The following is a 21,733-nucleotide window of genomic DNA, read 5'->3' on the forward strand; positions in this document are numbered from 1 at the left end:
ACACACCCAAGAGAAAAAGAAAGATGCCAAGGGATTTTTTTTAATAGTCCCCTAGTGTTTAAATTTGATGGTTAATTTTCTTAGTAACCCCTTTGCAGTTTTCCTTAAAATTTTAAGGTTTGCTGCAGATATATATATCCCCTTGTATATGTAGAAGGTTCTAAAGCAATAGATGATTAGACATTATACGAGTTAGATGGCCCTACTTACTCTCTCTTAAATAGGGTTCCTCTTTATGGTTTTCAACGCCAAAAAAAAAAAAAACTAATTAATATGGTTGGATATAACTTGATCAACTACAAGATTGAGGAAAAATCCTTAATTTTATTTGGTGGTCATAGGCATCTAATCAAAGGTTGGGCCTGTGTCTAGTAGATCTCCTACATGTTACCCACAGTTTGTAGGGTTCACATATTGTATTCCACCAGTTGTCTCAAATGTCTCAAAGTACTCTCATACTTGGAGTAGTATTGGGGCTGCTAAATGTTTTGCTTGTTAATTCTGTCTTTTATATATATATATATATATGTGTGTGTGTGACTTTTTTAATCCTGAAAGTACTCATTAATTAATCTGTGTGGTCCACATGTGCTGGAAACTGGCAGCAGCTTCCAAGCATTAAGTTCAAATAGCTTCCAGTTAAACCTGAGAGATTTAGAAATCCCTCCATTGCAATGCAACAGGGTTTTTTGGTAAATGTAAATGGGAATAACAATCTTTTTGTTTTAGTAAATGCACCATAAATTAATCAAACATCAAAATACATTTGGTTGCAATGCAGTTAGGGTTTTCTATATATCGAGTCTAACTAGAGAGGATTTGAAATCCCTTGCCTTCAGGGAAAGCCACATATCCATGCTGGGAGAATGTTCTGATTTTTTTCATTATCTATATTATATAACTAGCAACCCTTGATTTAGTTGAAGCTAGATTTATGATTAATTAATTAAACCTTTATTTGGTTTTCCTTAAACCTATCATAGTGTTGGATGTAAATGTTAAAGGAAAATGAGATCATCAACTCAGTTGGAGACATTACTCAATATCTCATTCCTTGTGCGACAAGGGGATGATGATTAAAAGGATACCAGTTGAGCAATTAACAGATTTCTTAGAACTTCTCCTGTATTGCCATGCATCCCTTCTTAAGCAGGTTTCCCCACTGAAAGGATCACAAAATAAGAAAGGTTTAGGGGGATTCTTCTAATGAATGCAGTAATTAAGGCTTTGTTCCATTAATCATGGAGCTCACTTCAGTAGAAATTCAAATAAATCATTGTTAAAACACAGAAGTACTAGCTAGAGGATTTAATGTCCACCAGCCAGCTTCGGAATTTTGCTCTATCATAAAGTTAGAGCCAAACAGCAGAAACCAGAAACTTGTGGAATTGGGCCCTTTTGGCCCTGATTAAAAAGCCTATTTTAAAGGAAAATGCACAGTGTATGCCAACTTTTCAGGTCTCCATTCTATAAGAGCCAACTTTGCAAAAGGATTTCATCTTTTATATTAATCTAATTCCAATACAGGACAAAATGACATGCCCTCCTGATGAATTGTTTGTAACAATATAACACCAAGATTAAGAAAAGTAAAAAATTCAGGTAGGGATCTGTTTTAATTAAAGGTGAATATGCATTTAATACAGTCGTGTTTTAGAAATCAGACTGAAAAAAAATAGTGTATTTTATTTTATTTTTTGGAAGAATATGTGATGTATGTAGAATTAATCTATTAAAATGTGCATAATTATATTAAAATATTACAAAATATACTCAAAACGAATTAAAAATATTGTATTTGGGCCTTGCAATATTATTATTTTTGTAATTAATTGCTTATGCCCTTGAGGGGTACTAGATACCCTTCTTTCTCTAAGTAAGGCATCTTCTTGAATTTGTACTAAAATGGAATTAGACCTCATCAAAAGTTGTCTTGAACAGTATTTTTCACTGTTCCCACTTCCCACAACAAATAAATGATATAGGGGTTACTCAAAAATAAATGAAATTGTTGAAGGTAAACTGGAGAGAGAGAGAGAGATCGCCTTCACCAACACCAGCACTGGTGGACTTGTCAGGCCTTACTAGCAGATGGGGTCAGCAGGAATTGTCCACGGATCAGACCCCTCCATTATAGGTCCCACCACACCCCCTTACCAGCCCAAAAGGAACCCACCTCTCCTCCTCCCTCTTCCTATTTTTCCTCCACCGGGTCTACTCTCTTCCCTCTTCCCTCTTCCCTCTTACTCCATTTTCCAAGGTGGCTCAGGATCACTGCACCCTCCTTCCCCTTCCACCACCTCCTCCTGCTAATCTACTCCTGCTAGCCATCTATCTTCATAGACCTTTCAATGGAAAAAGCTGAGAGGGAAACTCATGACTTCATGAACGTAGATTCCTTCTCTCAGTTACCCTTCATTCGCCCTGCGCCCGTTAAAGAAAAGGGCATTCGACTCTTTGGTATTGAATTCGGTGGAGATGTTGCCACCGCCGACGAGTCCGAGTCAGTCGAGACCAACGTGACTGAGGATGCCAAGGACAACGACAACGGTGAGAGCGGCCGAAAATTCGAGTGCCATTACTGCTGTCGAAACTTCCCTACGTCTCAGGCTCTGGGAGGCCATCAGAATGCTCACAAACGTGAGCGTCAGCATGCCAAACGAGCACACCTCCAGACGGCCATGGCGCAGAGCGGCATCCCTGACGGGCACGTCTACGGCCTTGTTAATTACCGGCAGCTGGGTTCCACTGCAACACCAACGCTGACCTACCGTTCTTGGACCAACACCAACGTCATCCCTACTAACAACCGATTTTACGGTAGCCACCATAGCTCCTTCCCTCAGCAGCAACCACCCATCAACGGCAGCCCCTTGGCCTTGTGGAGAATCCCACCCGCTCAGAGCTCCCCGAATTTCAGCAACCTGGACCGTTCTTCACTGCTTCCGTTGTTTTCAGAAGACGATGACTCCAGACCAGCACCCATCGGTGGTGGCTCTACTGCTACTCATCAAGGGCGACATATGTACGAGGCCAAGAAATCAAACGTACAAGACCATGTGAGTTTGGATCTGCATCTGTAATCCTTTAGTTCTCATGAGGAAAGAAAAAAAAAATGAAAAACGAAAAAAAAGAAACAAGAAATTGGCATTTTCTGATCAAATGCATCGATCTGTTTCTTTGCTTCTCAACCCAACGCATGTGGTGCCTGTGCGAGGCAATCTTAAGCAAACCCATTATTGTTTCTTGAGCAAAGTATCATAATTTTAGTATGAATTAACGTATAAATGGAGTACTTTTGTTGATTTGCGTTAAATTAGTTCGAAAGATAACAAAATCATGAGGAGATGGAACCCTTTAATTAGTGCAACCCCTCCCTGTGTTAGGAGAACTATACTGGTCACACATGCGCCGTTATTAAGAATTCTGTGACGTGGGTAGTTTTGTCTTCATCATTTTTGGGATCCAGACTACATTTTATGAATTCATATATACTAGAGGTTTTAAGTGAGTGAGATTCGATGATGGAATCAGGTGGTAGCAAACAAGGGAATCTATTGCTAGCTCGTAAAATAAATTCTGATGCTCTCACTCAGAAGCGGAAAGAAACAGATGAATTCGCCATGGCAGTTGCAGTTATTAGCTGCTGCTAGCACAGTTTGCATCCTTGCACTACTTTAAATATGCCAATACCTTTTTCCATTTAATGGGTTTTAAGCTTGATCTACAATTATTTGTATGTCACTCTAATTTCTGATTTCTCTGTGTGTGTGCGTGAGAGAGAGAGAGAGATGTTTATATAAATTACATTCGATCAACATTTACTGCCAAAGTAGGCCCAAAACAGAAGTGGAGGTTTTGGTGCTTCCAGTTTCTGGGGCTGATCGAGGAGGTAGTAAAGCTTCTGTGGAGACAAAGATTTCACGTTGGCATGGGATTTGGTTAATGAGGAGTGGTCTAGCCAGTTGGAAATTGCCAAACCCAAAACAACATGATTCTGAACCAGGTGAAGAGCTGTCCATAGTCTATCACCTTGATATGGCATAAGCAGCTGGACGGGTAGCCCGAACTCTAAAAGGCCTGATTTGATCTAGTCAATGGCTCTGGGCAAGGACATAGAACCTGTTTAGAGTGTAGACTAGGATATATGGGAATAACCAATCAGAGATTGGATCGATCAAGACTCGAGAAACTTCGACCTTTGCTGGCAGTTTTGAGGCCACTATTTACAAGTAAACAGGAGGATAAAGAAACCCATATAACCCGACACATGACAACTGTCCGATATGTCATCTGACACAATTTACCAAGGTTGATGATCTCTCTATTTATATGTGGGACCCTCAGTTGACATCTGACTAAGTGAAAACAGATGGCTCTGATGTGGACTCATCGTCCAAAAGTTTTGGGTTGTGGCACTGATCGAGATTGTGATCATTCACCTTTAAAGAAGCATCATCGATCATTGGTAAAGGACTAGGGGAGAGGAAGGGATATATAGGGAGGCAATGGGTGATGACTGATGACTTCTCTCTCTTCTCTTTCTCTGTCTGTTTTTCTTCTTTTAACTAATAATAAAAACTCAATTATTCTTCACTACCAGACCAGACCAGACCGATGGACGACAGTGTGGCACCAAAGCTTCTTTCTAGGCTTGAAAATAACAAAACTGGCCACGAAAGAGATGTTTCCGGGGCACCATAGTCTTTGAAGAAACACATGAACATGGTAATTAAGACTGAAATTTCATCTTTTCTAAATTTTGAATTGTTGTAGGTCTACAGTGGAATTTAGAATTCTGAAGTGAATTTTCTATTATTGCTGCCTTTTGTACGTACCCCAGGTACATCTCTTCTCTTCTACATGTGTTCATGGCTGCATGTGCGTGTCCTTAGTCATAAAGATATTTATTTGCAACAGTACTACTGCTACTGGTCTGATCTGTCTCTCATGGACGACAAGGCCTCCAAAGCCTCTTATATATATTTGGTGTGCCCACAGACAGACAGACAGACTGAGAGTTATTAGCAGAGAAAGCTTCATCTGTTTTGAAATATTATATTGTAGCAGAGAAAGCTTCTGCTACAATATTTGAGCAACCTAAGAAAAAAAAAAAAAAAACACCCACCCAGTTTAGTTGAAACAAACACTGCTGCCTGTATATATAGCTAAACGACTGAAGTTTAGTGAATTCATCATCAGAATTCCCTTCTTTGAAATTCATCACTAACCATCTTAATTGGTTACAGACATCTACTACTTGATACGATCAGTTCCTTGCATTTATACGTCAACATATTAAAGAACCACCAATAATTAAACACTTCAGTCACTGGAGACCGACTTTGTTCAGGGCTCAAGAACAAATACTTTGCATGCAAGTGGGAGTTGCACCGTTTACCACCAATCAACACTGAGAGGATGAAACGTGGAATCTCCTCCGACCATCATTCTGAGTCGTCACGGTAGTCATTGGTCGTCTCTTCCATGAACTGCTTTTTGAATATACTTTCTGCTTGAACAGAGATATTTCATCAGTAGAACTAGGTTGACCTCAACTACTAGACTAGTACTATGCGATAACGACGCGAATGAACCCAAACGCTCCATGAAGTCAGTGTTCGACCGGCAACTCTTCAACCAATTAATTTTTCTTTTTCATGTTGGGTTGACTAATATTCCAAGCCCGGCCGGTCCAAGTTCAACCCAATGCCAGTTAGCCAGTTCAGACCGGATTGGTCGACGGTGTTTTCCACCCAGACCGGACTAGTAAGGTTGGTCCGGTACTAGCGAAGACTACTTCAATTGGGTAATTGCTATTCAACTTCCAAGGCGAAATGCCAACTGCCTAACTTAAGCCTGTGATGGGGAAATGAAGTGGGGACCCAAACCCAATTCCCTACTGGCTAGAGAAAAGGAAAATCCATAGCCAAACAAGAAAAGAAATGAAATTGCTTTAATTTCCTTTCAGAGATTGCTCATCTCACCTAATGTAGAAGCTGTTAGAATAAAGCATACCTCACCATGGCGTACAATTGACAGTCTTTAACAGGAAAGGTCATAATCATGAAGATGAAGGCTTGAGACTCATTACCCAACCTACAAATAAGAACAATACGATGTGTCCATCTCTCTTTCTTTCTTTCTTTCTTCTTTAGTTTGCTAATTAGGAATCCAAATTTTCTGTTGCACATGATCAACAAGCAATCACATTATAAGAAGGCAGTACACATTCATATATAGTTGTTGTTACAATCAATGGGAAATCAAACTGTTCACTAATTTACTATTCCACTTACAAATGACAAAACCATGAAAATGAATGCCAACTACTTTATTCTGTGTGGAAAACTATATCATTAATTCTCTTCTATTTGGTAATACGATTTAACAGTTCCTTAAAGATCAAAAGTTGTGTCATGTCTCAACCATAAGCAACTGCATACTATTCTGAAATACATTCAGTAGGTGGAATCCTGTTATCAGCCAAATTTAGAAGTTCTTTCTCCTCAGAGAGAGAGAGAGAGAGACCAACTCAAGAACCTGCCATATTTTATTCTGGATTTTGGTTTCATTAATTCCAACCAATTTAAATTTTGTTTTACCCGTTGGAGCAGGCCCGGTCTTGCTGCGAGGAACCACCGACTGAAATTATATATCCTGAATTAATAAAATAATGAATTAAAAAAAAGGATAATTTATTAAGGCACCCTATAGCTTTGGATATTGATCGAGACATACCCTTCAGTTTGCATATTACTAAAAACACCCCTGATAATTTGTAACTATTTTTACTTAATCCACCTACCATCGAAACCCTTGTACATCCATTTATATAAAAATACCCCTAACAAGAGCCATAGCTCTAGCATCAGTTGTAATGGTCCCAAACATTCTTTCAATGACAACATGTCAAATAATAGAGACCCCATTAAACTTTTGAATAGGGATGGCAACCTTTTCCATTTCCCTGATCCCCATGAAGATTATTTATCCTAAATGGGGTGGGATGGGAAGATTGGACTGGGGAGAGCATTCCCTCCCTGTGGGATCTCCACTTAGTAAAATTACTAAAATACCTTTAATATATCAAACCATTGAGACTCCATATGTATTTATTTCTTTAATTATTTCCTCATGTACTAATTGATTACCAAGGCTTTATGTTGAATATGTGTGATTTTCTTATTAATTAGTTAATTAATTTTGGCTAATATCTTTAAAGTTGAATATGTTTATATATATATATATATATATATATATATGTATGTATGTGTGTGTGGATCTAATTTATAGAATTGAAAATTGTAACTATTTTATTTTTAGCAAAAAAATTGAAATGAAGTAGAAATAAAAAATAAATTGAATTTGAGATCATAAGAAAAAGGCAGAGAGTGGGGATCCCCATGGGGACGGGAATGGAGACCCATTACAACTGATGCTTGTTAATTAAGGGTATTTTCAGAATAAAAAACATGCCCAAAATGATATACAAACAGTTCTTCGCTGTAAGTGAATTAAAGAAAGTGATTGCAAAAGTAAAGGGGTAGCACAAACTAAAGAGTACGTCTAAGTAAATACATGAAACTACATATAGGGGGTGTAAGTGATTAGGGGTGTCAATGGAGGTTTTGGATGGACTGGACGGACCAATAAGACATTGAATTGGACCTGTCCAAACTTAATAGTCCAAAGTATTTATTGAATTGGATTGGACATGGTCTATCTGTTATGAATATTTATATTGGATTGGGTTGGATTAAGCCAATACCTGACCCATTAATAGAATATAAGAATATAAACTAAAACAAATCTGAACAGATAGGACAGTCAAGACATTGAATTGGATCGGTTCAGAATGGTCCAAAATGTTCATTGGATTGGATTGGACCTGGTCCATTTGTAATGGACTCACATTGAACTGGATTGGATTGGACCAAATCTAGTCCAAATGGCACCGCTAAATGACCCTAAAAATAATTTTATTCAACTTGAATATATGATTTTCTTTGGGAAGAGTGCAAACAAATATGTGTAGTGCTATACAGTATTTCTAAACCTTCTATTTGCACTTTTCCCAAACCTTAAGCTGTGTTTGGTTGCGGTGCAAATTTATTTGCACTAATACAAATGCATAGGAGTGCAAATGAAAAAAAATGCAATTTTTCATTTAATTTTGTCAGAATTTGAAACTCAAAACATTTGCACTGCCATAGTTTTGCAGCAGTGCAAATTTATTTGTATTGCAACCAAACACAGCCTTAGGCTCAGTTTGAAAGGAGTACAAATACAAATATATAAATTACAAAAGTTTATATTTTGTATGTATTTGTACTGTACATATTTGTATTTATAATTTTGTACTCCTTGCAAAATGAGCATTAGTTAATTACTACATTCCAACCAATTCAAATTGAATCATATCAATTCGGATTAGGGTGAATTTAGGGAGTTTTTTTTTTTTTTGGTTCAAAACCCATCCTTCAAAAAGTGATCCTTTGAAGCAGAATTTTAACCAAATTTGGCCTAAGCCATAGATATCTATGAAACCATTGGGATGAAACCAAGAAAACAATTATATATTTGGGTCCTCCAACCTAGATTATATAAGAATTTGGAAGCTTATTGTGGTAGTTGGAAGCAATGCTAGAAAAGACCTATGTAATGCACGGGCTGGTGTTAAGATGTCCATGTTACATTCAATTTTTTAACTGAATTGGTTGTGGGTGAACTTGGATAGTCCTATAATTATTTTGTACGTTTAAAATTCAGAAAAAATTGGAGCATTTAGAATATAAGGAGTCTGATGTGGATAATTGCATCTAGAATATAATATAGATAGATTGGAGCATTACTAAATTATGACAAATATATAGATGGAATGGAATTTGGAGTTCGAATACTAAATATACATTTTGATGTAGGCGCACATGATAGGCTCCGGATTGTGCCACGTGGCATCAGCAGATAGACTCCTGGCCATCCATCTCTAACTGCCTCCAACCACTCCATGGCAATGTCAATTATAAAAGGGGGTGCCCAATTCAAGGTAAATCCATCTTGTTCACTCTTGTTTTTTTGCATTTTTACTTTCGAGAAATCTCGTCTAAGCTCTTAAAGACTAAACTTTGAGCCCTTGTCTCATGTCTCGTTCGACTCCTCTTTAGCACCTGACTAACTTGATCGTCGAAATCTCCACCCCTAAGATAACACTCGAGGCCTTTGATGTATAATCTTCTCCTGCTCACAAGTTGGATTCATTGGCCTCGAACATCAATTAAATTACTTTATTGTCCTCAGCTCCATTCTTAAAAGCAACAATTTCAAAAACTAACTAGCTCATAACTGCAATATGTTGTTCTTCTCCATTTTTTAACTCGTTCAATAAACCCACCAATTGATGCATTTAGGAGAAGAAACATACGAGACACTGGTGAGGATAAAAGGAAGCAGAGAGGGGTGGGAGAAGGAATTGAAGAATAAAAAATGAATAAAAAGAAAGAAGGGGCAGAAAAGAGTACAATACATTATCATTATCATTAGGACCACTTCGGAAAATTGACAGAAGAGGCCCCTTGTTTAGTGACTTGTCGAGAATTTAAGCAATTGTCGGTCCACAGCCCCATACAACTTTGTAAAACGAGGTAAGAAGATAGTTTCTACAGTGTTTTATGGATGGGATGCTTCTAACATGCGCCTCCTGTGCAATGTGACACCTAACCACTTCTGTCGTATATAAGCCCTACTGACAGTACTAGTTAGTGTATATTGTAGTAAATACGTGCCCTTCGTAGTCCGGATCTATTGTCCATGAAAATTCTGTTCACGTTAATCATCGCAGTTATACATGGAGAATACCTCATCTTCGGCATAGTATTATGCAGGGGAGATGTTTCCGATTCACGGGGATAATATAGTATGAATAGGCATGTATAGAATTCTCATAAACAGGAGATTCGGAGTCATATGATAGAGCCATTGCCCATTGGTCGGCTCCTTGGGCTCCTGTTTGGTTGCCTTCATTTTAACCTTCAAATGGCTGGAAGAAACATATGGCCCCCCTCCCTTTCAACTATTTATTGATCTAGTGGGCATTCACATTTTAGTATAAAATCCAAATTGCCAATTGAGTTTCTCTTTTCATTTCCTTTTTTTTTTTTTTTCTGCCTGGGTTGTTTTATTACTTCTCTTAAACTCATTCAATTCAATGTGGAGTTTCAATGAATTCGTTGGTTTTCATGATCTCACCATTTATCAAAGGTATAGACAAATACTGGGTCCCCTTAATTAATTCTAACTTAATCAAAGATGCAACCCATTTGATCCCCTCAATTTAATTTTGCACTAATCTGCCAAGGCATGGAAAAAAGTTAATTACGTGGGTGAATCAATTAGTAGTTCAAATTAATTTCAAAGGAAGCAAATTGAGATGGTGTATTGTAAATTAAGGGTCCGTTTGATTTGTAATCGGATTTGAAATCAGAATTGGAATCAAAATTCTTCAGAATCAGAATCTGAATTATCTATTTTAATAATCAGTTTAGTTCAGACATGAATGAGAATGAAAATTAGAATCAGCAGGAGTAGCATTTCATTCCTAAGAGAAGGATAGAGAATATGTAGTCTTTTAAATGGGAAAATGCCATTCTAACAAAAATGAGAATAAAATTCTAGTTCTCTAAAATCAAACAGTTGGAATTGAAATAACCAAATAAAAAATTCTGATTCCAGACCCCTATTGCCGCAAACCAAACTGGACCTAAGACCCCATCAAGCGCATGAGATGAGAATCTGTTTTGTCCTTCCTCACCACCTCTCAATAACCCGACCCACACCCCAACTGTTTCTCTCTCTATGTATTATGTGTAGGGATTTGTGCCACGTCTAGAGCATAGAGACTTCACAAATAGTAAGTGGAGGCACAAACATGGAGCCAACAGCATCATTTCTGATCATCAATGAAGGGGAACAGTGGGGTACTACACATGATAAACATGGATAGGCTAACCCACATACATATCCCATCCCATCAGGTACGAATCACACTTGTGGATCCAGCTCCATCATCCTTAATGAAGTGGGGTAGTGCTTTCCCAACATCGTACACTTGCTTCACTTGAGCATTAATTTACCCTGTTTAATTTTCTGGCCACTCTCGTACATTGCTTGAATCAGAGCCTCAATGCTCCAAATGAAAAATGATGAAATAATCAGACCCACCTCTCTTACCTTTTTCTTTTGATTACCAAGGATATAATCAATCAGTATTTGAACTATTTCTCTACTTTTCGGAGGCATTTGCTATAGGGATTTGGGCTATGTTTGGTTTCAAAAAGAAAGACAATATTATATGAGAAATGGGAAAAGTTTTGACTAATCACAATCCTAATGAATTTTGATGAAAATCTACCTAATTGATTTCTACTTTTATGATACCTGGCTGATTGGTTGTAAGTTTTTCTGGTGTCATAATCGAATCCATATTATATATACCTTAATTAATAATTTTCACTCAACTTTCTGTTTTTCTCTTGTCTTCTATCAAACCAAACACAGTTTTAAAGTAAAATTGTGAGTGAATAAGGGGTAGGGAGGTACTACTCTTGATAAAACTTTACCTACCCCACCCTAAGAATATGGGAAAGTGAAACATACATCAGCACAACTACTGATGATACGTACTACTACTGCAAAGGCAATGGAAATATGGAATTAACAGTTAAGCCGAACTATGTACAGTGAGTGACTGTGTCTGCCATGGAATGGAGCAAGATTTTATGTTCTTTGTTACGTTGTATCTAATCACAATCTCCAATCAAATCGGATTGCGATGACATCTACATTGCATTCACAAAAGAAGCCATCAGAGTGCAAAAGCAGCTTGGGAATCAGAGTTTTAGGCTTGCTTTGGAAGGACTATTATATTTTGTATTATTTATATTTTATATATTTGTATTTGTATTTTTTTTTAAACTAAGTTTGAAAGGAGTATAAATACAAATATATAGAAAGATTTTGTACTATTTTGTATATATTTATACTGTATATATTTGTAGGGGTGTCAATGAACCGATTTTGGGTTGGACACCATCCGAATTAGAAGTAATATGGACGGATCAGACGGTCCTAAAAAATGATATGGACGCGGACCGGTCCGAACATAAATCGTCCATTCATAGAATGGACCGAAAGTGGACAAAGCCACTAGTTCGAATGGTCCGTTCATTTTCGTAAGCGTCAAACATAGAAACTTTCAAAGAGTCGAAGCTCGAAGGTTAGGGTTCAGCGCCTCTGCACCTCCATCGTTCCATCCTCAGTATCACCGGCAGACGGCGGTATTTCGTTTGAAGCTTTGGACGAACTCCGGCCGTATTTCCCTTTCTCCGTCGATCTTCCTTTTACCCTCTCACTTTCTCCAACAACAGAGCTTCTTCTTCTCTCAGCGCCTCCTCACCTTCTCTAGTGACAGCAGTACAACACTCTCTCTTCTCTCAATGCCCTCTCACTTTCTCCAGCGGCAACAACACTCCCTCTTCACTCAGGCAATCATATTTTGGTGATTTTTTTCTCTTGCATCTTGCTCTCAAGTGATAGTCTCATCTGACCTCTACGATTTGTTCATTGAGGTATCCTTTGTCATTAGAACCTAGCACAGAGTTTGGTAGATACTCTCCTAATTTTAATTGTAGACAACAATACATGGTTCTGTATGAATATTTATTTGCTATAGTCTGAATATTTCTTGGAATATCTTAAATATTTATGTTTGAATATTCAATGGTTCTGTTTGGATATTTCTTGGAATGCCAATGGTTCTGTTTGAATATTTCTTGAATATTTGTTTGCTACAGAGTTTGGTAGAACCTAGCACAGAGTTTGCTACAGTCTGAATATTTGTTTGCTACAGCTCGAGATTTGAATTTTGAATTTCTAATTTTGTGCCATTAAATATTTTTATCATAAATATAACCTTGCAATTGATGAGATTTGAACTTAAGTCACCCAAACGCAACCCAAATAAATAATAGTATATTTATGTTTAACTAAAAATTAAAAATAATAATCTTCAAAATCAATATTTTATAAACATTAGCAGAATGGATAAATCTATCAAATGTCATATTTATGTATCTTATAAATTCTAATAGATTTGATATATTTTTAAATTAAAATTAAATATTTTTTTCCTTGGGGAAAATTCATGCTATCGGAAAGACATGATACTGGAAGGGCTTTGACCAATCAAACTCGCCCATGAATTTTGATAAATATCATCTGATTGGATACCAGTTTTATGATATTGGTTGATTGGTGATTTGGTTTTAGGTTTCTTTTTTTAGGTATCATAGTTGAACAATCCAATAAGACAGTGGATTGGACCAGTCCAATCCGGTCTAAGTTGAACAGTCCAATAAGACAATGGATTGGACCAGTCCAATCCGGTCCAAGTTGAACAGTCCGGTAAGACAGTGGATTGGACCAGTCCAATCCGGTCCAGATTGATTAGTCCAATAAGGCAATAGATTGGACCAATCCAATCCGGTCCAGTTTACTAGGTAATATCATCCTCATCGCAGCACTCGTCATCTTCATCATCAGTATCTTCATAATCTGCACCACACTAACCCACCTACTTTATATTTTAACCTTAGGTACTCATTAAACTATGAGCCCTTTAATCATCTCTTGCAAGTTCAACCTGTCACAGTGTCACTTACTTTCCCAAGATTCAGAATTGTTTGTCTATGCTTTGCTGCCAACAAACAATGACATTTCCTTGATTTACTCTTGTATTAAATATGCTATATATAGAGAGAGATATATTACAAACCCAAGAAAGAAAACAATGAGATTTATTGGATTGGTAATTAGGATGCTCAACACTCTTTATTTATTTATTTTTTTACAATTACATTTGACAGTCTAAAAGGGTAACTTAAAAATTAAGTTCAATTGAAAAAAAAATCAGACGTACAAAAACAATTTGGTGAGCCTCATTTAATAAAGCATGAGCGAAAAAGTGCTTTTGTGAGAAGTGGATATTAAACATGCATGGTTGTGAAATTGGGACCTCATTTATTGATTTAGAGGAGGCAACTGAATTGAAAGAAAAAGTATTGTAGGTAAAAAGGAAGGGGCCATGCTTGGAAGTTGAAACTCTTTCCAGTTTCCACCATGAGTGTTGACTGGTGACTGATGCAGACACTTGATGGAGTGTATGCTATGTTAGTTAATCTTTGAGAGACAACCCAAATTAATTATATATATTGTGGTCCAAAACTCTTGCTTTTTTGGCATACTTATTACTGGCAGATTATGAGGAAGGTCAATGTCCTAGGCTCAAGCTGCCAAGAGAGTGCAGACTGATCTTACTTAATTTGTGGCATACTTAGTACTTATTACTTTGAGAGACTCTCATGCTATGATTTATTTATTGTTTAAGTAGAAAACTAGAAATTACTGTATGTACTATGACTTTATATTTGCTTTATCTTACTTAATTAATGGGAAACAAATCAATACCATTTAGATTGGATTGGACTAGTCCAATTTGGTCCAGGTTGGAAAGTCCAATAGTACAGTGGATTGGATATTTGGATTGAAGTTCTCTTAATCTTTTTTTTCCCTGTGACATGCTCTCTCTGTTCTGAGTTTGAGAATCCTAGTGATATTTCCAATTTTCTCATATGAGATTTCGTTTCAGTTTGAAAATGCATCAATTTATTTAGTGGGCCAAGCATTTACTTTTTACATGAAATTTGTATTGTAGTCTTGTTATGAGTGGTGGAGCTTACAAATCTTGATTCTCTTGTTAAAATTTCTATGCATATTATCTGAAATAAGGTGACAGAACTGCATGAGCTGAAGTAATATAACGGATATGCTTCTGTGTGCCTTGTCTTAAATGTTTAAAGATTTAGTTTTCTGTATGCAAAGTATTAGTTACTTTGCTACTGTCCCAAACAACCAGCACCACTGGCATGCCTGAGAGGCTGAGAGTGGGTTTATGGGACGAATCAAAAGGTTTTTGACTCCAAACACTAGATGGTGGGGGAGTTAATGTGCTACATCTTTGTCTCCTGTATCATTAAAATGTTTTGTCTTCCATTTATCATACATGGTAGCTGTTCACAATTTAATGTCTCTCCGAGCATAGCTTGATAACATTTATATTGGATCTCATGAGAAAAATTCTGATCAATATCCACCCCTTCTTCCCCTGTGATTGGTATTCGTGCTTCTAGCCTTGTTGTGTAGCCCCAAGTCGAACAATGATTTTTTGTTCATTCTATCTTTACCCTTGCTATGGTGCAAATTCCATTTCATTGCCTTCCAAAGTTATGTGCTGAATAACCATTAGGAATTCTGCTCTCAATATTGCCTTATAGACAACTCTACAAACAGTGAATTGTTTCTACCATTTTCTAATGTGTCTAATTGAAGGAAAGATAGTGAATCAACACCTTTTTTATTTTTCTGCTTTCTGGAGCAGCTAGATGCTGCAATTTTATCATATTTAAGGGGCTGGACAATCACAGCCCATAGGTGAAAACTTCTTACCTACCTCACTACCTGGGCCAAGTAAGAGAAAGCAAAAGACCATTTATCAGAACCAGATCAGAAGTCAAGTAAAATCAATCAGAAAGCTCACTAGATCACACTCTTGTTTTAACTTTGAAAGCTACATTAATTTGTTATGTAATGCATGTTTGTAACCTAACAAATTTGCTATTCTCAGGTATTTGCTCAACCTCTATTCAGGTTTGTGGAAAACCGGTGCATCACCCACTGACTGGCAAATGGATCCATAACATCGGAACATGTCGTAAGAATTCCTTTAATGGAAAATACTACATCAACTTCTTTCGGGTGGTTTGGAGAATGGTTTATGTGGTTTCAGAATTTTTATTCTCTGGTTGCAGCTGTTCATCCATCCTCTTGATGGTACTTGATCAAATGGCTAAGTTGGTGAAGTCCACCAAGTGTTGCACCAGGAATATGGTCCTGCTAATATGAACAATTTCTTTAGGAAATGATATTTTTTTTGGTGTTTGATTGCAGATGGAGATGGAAACCATTTTGTTTATTTTCTGAGGAATTAGGGAAATAGTTAATTCCTTATTGAGTATTATTTTCGGAGGAAAACATTTTGTTTCCCTTCATCATTTTAGTTGTAACCAAAACTGGAATAGTGTAACTCATTGTTTGCTGATTCAGAAAGGAGAATTTTCTCAGTGAAGTAATTCACAATCATCTTCTACTCGTTGAAATTGATTCTGAATCAGCACATGTATCTATTTAAGTGTTTTTTAATTACCACTATTTACTATCAAATTCTAGTTTTTATTATCTTTTTGAATGATAGTGTGTAGTGTCCGCCAAAACTACATTCACATAACCATACATCAATTATTCATATGCATGTATGATACATTCTTATGATTCAGAACTTACCAAATGTATGGCCCTTGGTAAAGTAGAATAGCAAAATAGGATTCATGTGGTGGATGGCATTTATCTGGTATAATGTTTAGTTTTAATTGTTTGAACATTTTCATTATATTATGATTTACAGTTTTTCATTTAGTGTTTTCAAATTCCATTTTGCACCTGGAGTCAATAAATCGACCAGTCATTCTCTGGAGTAGATTATTGGCCCTTGCTTCATGCTTGCCATTGACAACATTTTGGATCTTTTTGTTCCTTCCTATAAGAAGCTTGCTTTCCATTAAAGGGTTCTCCTCATCATATCATTCATTAACAAATTTCATTTTACTTGTTTTTGGATCTATAATGTGGCTTTGGCCCCCATTGGGGATATTGCTAGACCTGTAACTAGCAAGTTAGTGTTTTTGGATCTATAATGTGGCTTTGGCCCCCATTGAGGATATTGCTAGACCTGTAACTAGCAGGTTAGTGTTAGTAGGAACTCAGGTGGGGATATTGCAGGGTGCACATCAGGTCCACTGGCCATACCATGGAGAGCCTGCAATTCTGCAGGGTCAATCCCATGCTTCCATTTGGGAGTGATGCCCAGTGATCACCTCAAAGGAATTGTTTTTCAATCTTTAATATGCTGGAAGACCTTTCATTCAATCTTTAATATGCCCAGTGACCACCTCAAAATGTTAGGAAAGGATAAGAAAATGAGGGCATTTGAGTGAAGTTGTAATGTCAGTTGAAGAAAATTCGTATTTCATTTAATTTATAAAGTTTCATTTAATTTGGATTGGATTGGGTCCAATCTGGTTCATTTTCATTTCAATTGGACTGGATTGGATTCGGTTTGTATGGGGTTTTGAACCGGAATAGGTCCAGTCCATTTGTAAATGGACCAATGTTGGACTGGATCGGATTGGACCAAATCCAGTCCAATTGACAGCTCTACATATTTGTATTTCTTACTAACTGAGCCTTAAGGATTTTCTGAATTGAAGTTTTTTTTTTTTTTGGTGAAACTTTTCAGTTATTCGACTCCAATTAAAAGAGTAAGCTCCATAGCTGGAATTCTGTATGTAGGAGTGTGCAACTGATGTAAAACCATTGCCATCTCCTCGGACATTCAGAGGCTCGACCACCGTGGAGTCCATTGGCTTACACATAGAATAAACCAATTCTTCATTCCATATTTTTTTGGCTCAGTTTGGAAAGAGGGGGTTTCCTTTTTCTGGATTTTGAGAGGGGGGAAAGTTGGTCAGTGGGATTTTGATTCCCATTGACCAAGAATTTCATGTTCTTTTTTCAGAATTCCATGTTATTTTTCTGGTCTCCTAGGTGGGTAAATAACTTTCCCAAGGAGATTGTCAACATTTGAATGGGACAAAAATGCCCATTGTAATAATGTATTTTTATGACTAAAATGGCCATTACCTTATTTAAATGAAAAATAAAAGAACATAGGTAAATGCACTTACCTGGATAGGTCTTTCCTAGGAAATACTTATCTGGGTAAATACATTTATCTGGATATGTAACTTACCGAAAAAAGTGAACAGGGCCAAAGAGTAAATACAAAAACATAGAGAATGCAAAGCCTTGCATTTTTGTTTTTCTAAAGCTGTATTTATACTGTACATATTTGTATTTACAGTCTTTCCAAAACTCAGTTTAGAAAGAACATAAATACAAATATGTACCATACATGATAATCCAAAATAAGATCTATTGTCAATGCTGGTTCTCTTATAACTGGGCTCTTATATGATGCAATTGATGAAAGACCTCAACGTCCCTTATGCCCCAATCCACCTAGCCAATAGGCCCAATACATGGAGATCCATATTCCAGAGTTTAGTTCTCAATAGTAATGGCAGACCTAATAATTCTATTCAGTTCTCCACTTACATGAGGAAGGCATTTCCCACGTTGCCCTTGCAGGTCTGCATGCTTTGTGGGCTTCAATTTCCAAATAAAGCCCATCACCATTGTTGGTCTCAGATTCTCAGGTCTCAGCTATGTGGGCGTCTTCTCAGTTGACTTGTGAGTTGTGACCCATTGCAGAGGATCCGGATCCACCATCACTAATTATAATTTAGAAAGAATGTACATAAAAAGAATACTCAGTCTCAACTCTCAGAACATCCATCAGTGATATATTGGTTTGGGTGCAGTTAATCTCAAATAGGCTGACCACTTAAAGCCGGGTCTTAATCCTCTATGGCCTATGCATTTCATTATGTTTGCAGCTCAAGAGGGAACCTCATAGCAACTCTAAGGGTCTCATTTGCTTTACAGTTGGAATCAGAATTGGAATCGAAATCAGATAGAAATGGTCTATTCCATTAATCCTTTTGGTTCAAATGGGAATCGAAATTAATTGGAATAGATTCCTATTCTCAAAGTAGGAGGGGATACCATTTTACTAAGAATGGGAATGAAATTTTGATTCCACCCAAAAGCAAACAGTTGGAATCAAATAGACCATTAATTCTAATTCCAATTCCAATTCCAAAACCCTGTTTTTTACAAACTAAACAGGCCCTAAATCTCTAAGAGGATGCACTCATTGTAAGGTTAGTACCTGTTCAGCTGTTCTAAACTCTCTAATTTTGAAGAGGATTGTGGGGAGGGCTGTCAATGGACAGATATTGGTCCAAACCCAATCTGGTCTTACATAGGTCCATTATAGATGGACCAGGTCCAATCCAACCCAATAAATATTTTGGACTGGATTGGCCCAATCTGATGTCTATTGGGCAGTTCAACCTATTCAAATTGGTTTTAATTTATATTGTGACCAACCCAAGCCTGGTCCATTAATACCCTCACTCTTTTCTTCTGTCAATGGGCATTGTTTCAACCCAACCCACTCTCCATTATAGATGAACTAAGTCCAATCCAATCCAATAAATACTTTGGACAATTAAGTCTGAACTGATCAAATTCAATATGTCTTATTAGATTGTCCAACTCATTGAAATTGATTTTGATTTGAATGGAGTCCAACCCAAATCTGGTCCATTTACACCCCTAAGAGGAACCAAGTGGTAGTGGGAAAATGGATATTTCAAATTTATAGCAGCACAAATCATCAACTCGAAAATTTGTAGCTAAAAAAGATCTAGTAGTCAGAATCCAATTGAGGATCTTTCACTTCATACTTAGTCTATGGTTGGTTTGATAAAAAACAAGAGAGAAACAAAAAGTTGGGAGAAAGTTCCTAAGTCTCAGTTTAAAAGTACAAATGCAATTATGTACAGTACAAATACATACAAAATACATAGTTTTGCATTCTACATATTTGTATTTGTACTCCTTCCAAACTGAGCCTAAGTTCACAAAATTTATTGAAAACTTTCCCTCGGCATTCTGTTTATCTCTTGTTTTCAATCAAATCAAATGCAACCTTAAGCTTCCTTAGAAAACAGTGTGTTTTCTTTTTCCTCGAGATTTCTTTTGGAATAAACTACAGACTCTAGTCCATTGTCCTTTCTTCATTTATATATAGTGTTTTCAGTTTTCTTCTTCATTTCCCAAACTTGATGCTGATGCATGCAATTGAACTTCAGTATATTTGTGGGGTTCTGTTGTTTGAGTGTTTGGGTTTAGACTTCAAAATTCTAAGACGAAAGAGGGAAAGGGGTAGGAGAGAGAGTATATATGTCTCCATCACTTGCACTACTCTAGCTGGGTCGTTGATCAGGCCATCCTTGCTATGGAAGAAGGGCTTGTTCCATTATATTTGAGAGCGGGATCTAGGAAAGGAGTTGAACATGAGATCGATAAGATCCCAGAAACTCATCATCGTCATCATCCATGCCTTATCCCAACTATATGGAGTCGGTTACATGAATCATGTTTCTCCAACCTATTTCATTTAAAGCCATATCCACTGTTAAATTATAAATGTTCAAATCATTTTTTACTACTTTTACCCATGTCTTTTTTTGGCCTACCCCGAGCTCTTTTTAGCTCCTTCAATGCATTACAAGTCACTTTGTCTAGACCATCTTAAGCTGCATTTGACATTCCTTATTTTAAGGACTTATCTCCTTATTGTAGTTAAAATGCTCATGAACACTGATTTTTTAATGGCAAAAAGGAGATAGGTTCTTAAAATAAGGAATGCCAATTGCAGCCTTAGTCTATTCTTTCTCATTTTATTCCCTACTGTAGTTATTTCCTACCCTCCTATGAATGACATAATTCTTAATATTATCCTTTCTAGTTTTTCCATTCATCCATCCTAGGCCATGTTTGGGAGTGCTTAAAAATAAGTGCTTATTTGGGTTGGGACCACACCATTGAGCACTTATTGGTGTTTTGGAAATAAACCCAGAATAAGTACTTAAATAATAATCACTTATTAAATGTTTTCTCTCAAAATTGTCCCTAGTCAATTTTTAGAATACCGGTTACACCCTTTAAATGTAAAACGTTGGGCTTCTTCTACTTCTCCATTGTCGCAGTTAGGGGTGGCCACGAGCCGAGCTCTTCATGAGGTACTCGAGTGAATATATATAATATATATAAACTTATAGAAAATAATATATATAATAAAAATATTATAATTTTTAATTTTTTAAATATCAAATAAAATATATTTTTATATATAATTTTTTATTTTTATAATTTTTTTTCTCAAATTGAGCTCGAGCTTACGAGTTCTTGACTCGAGTCAAGCTCGAGCTTAAGGTTCTAGCTTGAATTAAGCTTGAGCCTTGTACTACTTTGGCAAGCCAAGCTCGAGCCTCGTACTATTCGACTCGCCTTGGCTCGAATCCACCCCTACTTGCAGCTATGGATCATGGTTTCGATCAAGAATGCAGAAAAAGCTTCTGCAACCAAATTGTGGCCGCCGATGAGAATCTATCGTCCTTACTAGGGGTATAAACGGATCGAATTCGAATCGGATCAAACAATATTCGAATTCGATTAGAAAACCCGATATCCGAATTCGATTCGATATCGACGGATATTGAAAATTAATATCCGAATTCAAATCCGATTAAATATGCGAATATCCGATTCGATTCGAATTCGATTAATTAATTATTTTAGATAATTAATAAATATTTTATTGATATAAAGTATATAAATATATAAATTATTTATATAACTTAACTATTATATATATTATATATTATATATAAGAATTAAATAATCAGTCGAATTCAGATATTTATCGAATCGAATCAGGTCATATCCAAATTCGAATCCGATTAACTATCCGGTAAGAATAAAATATCTAAATTCGATCGATTAGATATTCAAATTATCCAAATTTAATTTG

General features: G+C 36.6%; 1 protein-coding gene and 1 long non-coding RNA gene across 2 annotated transcripts; both read left to right on the plus strand.

Moving 5' to 3' along the window:
* Positions 1-2,139: 2,139 nt before the first annotated feature.
* On the plus strand, positions 2,140-3,163 carry ZFP8 (zinc finger protein 8). Its single transcript, XM_010245092.3, has one exon. The coding sequence runs from the start codon at positions 2,352-2,354 to the stop codon at positions 3,081-3,083; it is 732 nt and encodes a 243-aa protein (XP_010243394.1). The 5' UTR covers positions 2,140-2,351; the 3' UTR covers positions 3,084-3,163.
* Positions 3,164-11,859: 8,696 nt separating this feature from the next.
* LOC104587501 (uncharacterized) lies at positions 11,860-16,314 on the plus strand. Its single transcript, XR_002022108.2, has 2 exons — positions 11,860-12,626; positions 15,740-16,314. It is a non-coding gene; the product is annotated as an uncharacterized LOC104587501 (long non-coding RNA).
* The last annotated feature ends 5,419 nt before the right edge of the window (positions 16,315-21,733 follow it).

This window comes from Nelumbo nucifera, chromosome 2, assembly GCF_055504915.1.
Source record: "Nelumbo nucifera cultivar China Antique chromosome 2, China Antique-T2T, whole genome shotgun sequence".
Classification (NCBI taxonomy): domain Eukaryota; kingdom Viridiplantae; phylum Streptophyta; class Magnoliopsida; order Proteales; family Nelumbonaceae; genus Nelumbo; species Nelumbo nucifera.

What these genes read in the sequence shown, in the direction of transcription:
- ZFP8 (XM_010245092.3), top strand. Translation starts at nt 2,352, where the DNA reads ATGGAAAAAGCTGAGAGGGAAACTCATGACTTCATGAACGTAGATTCC.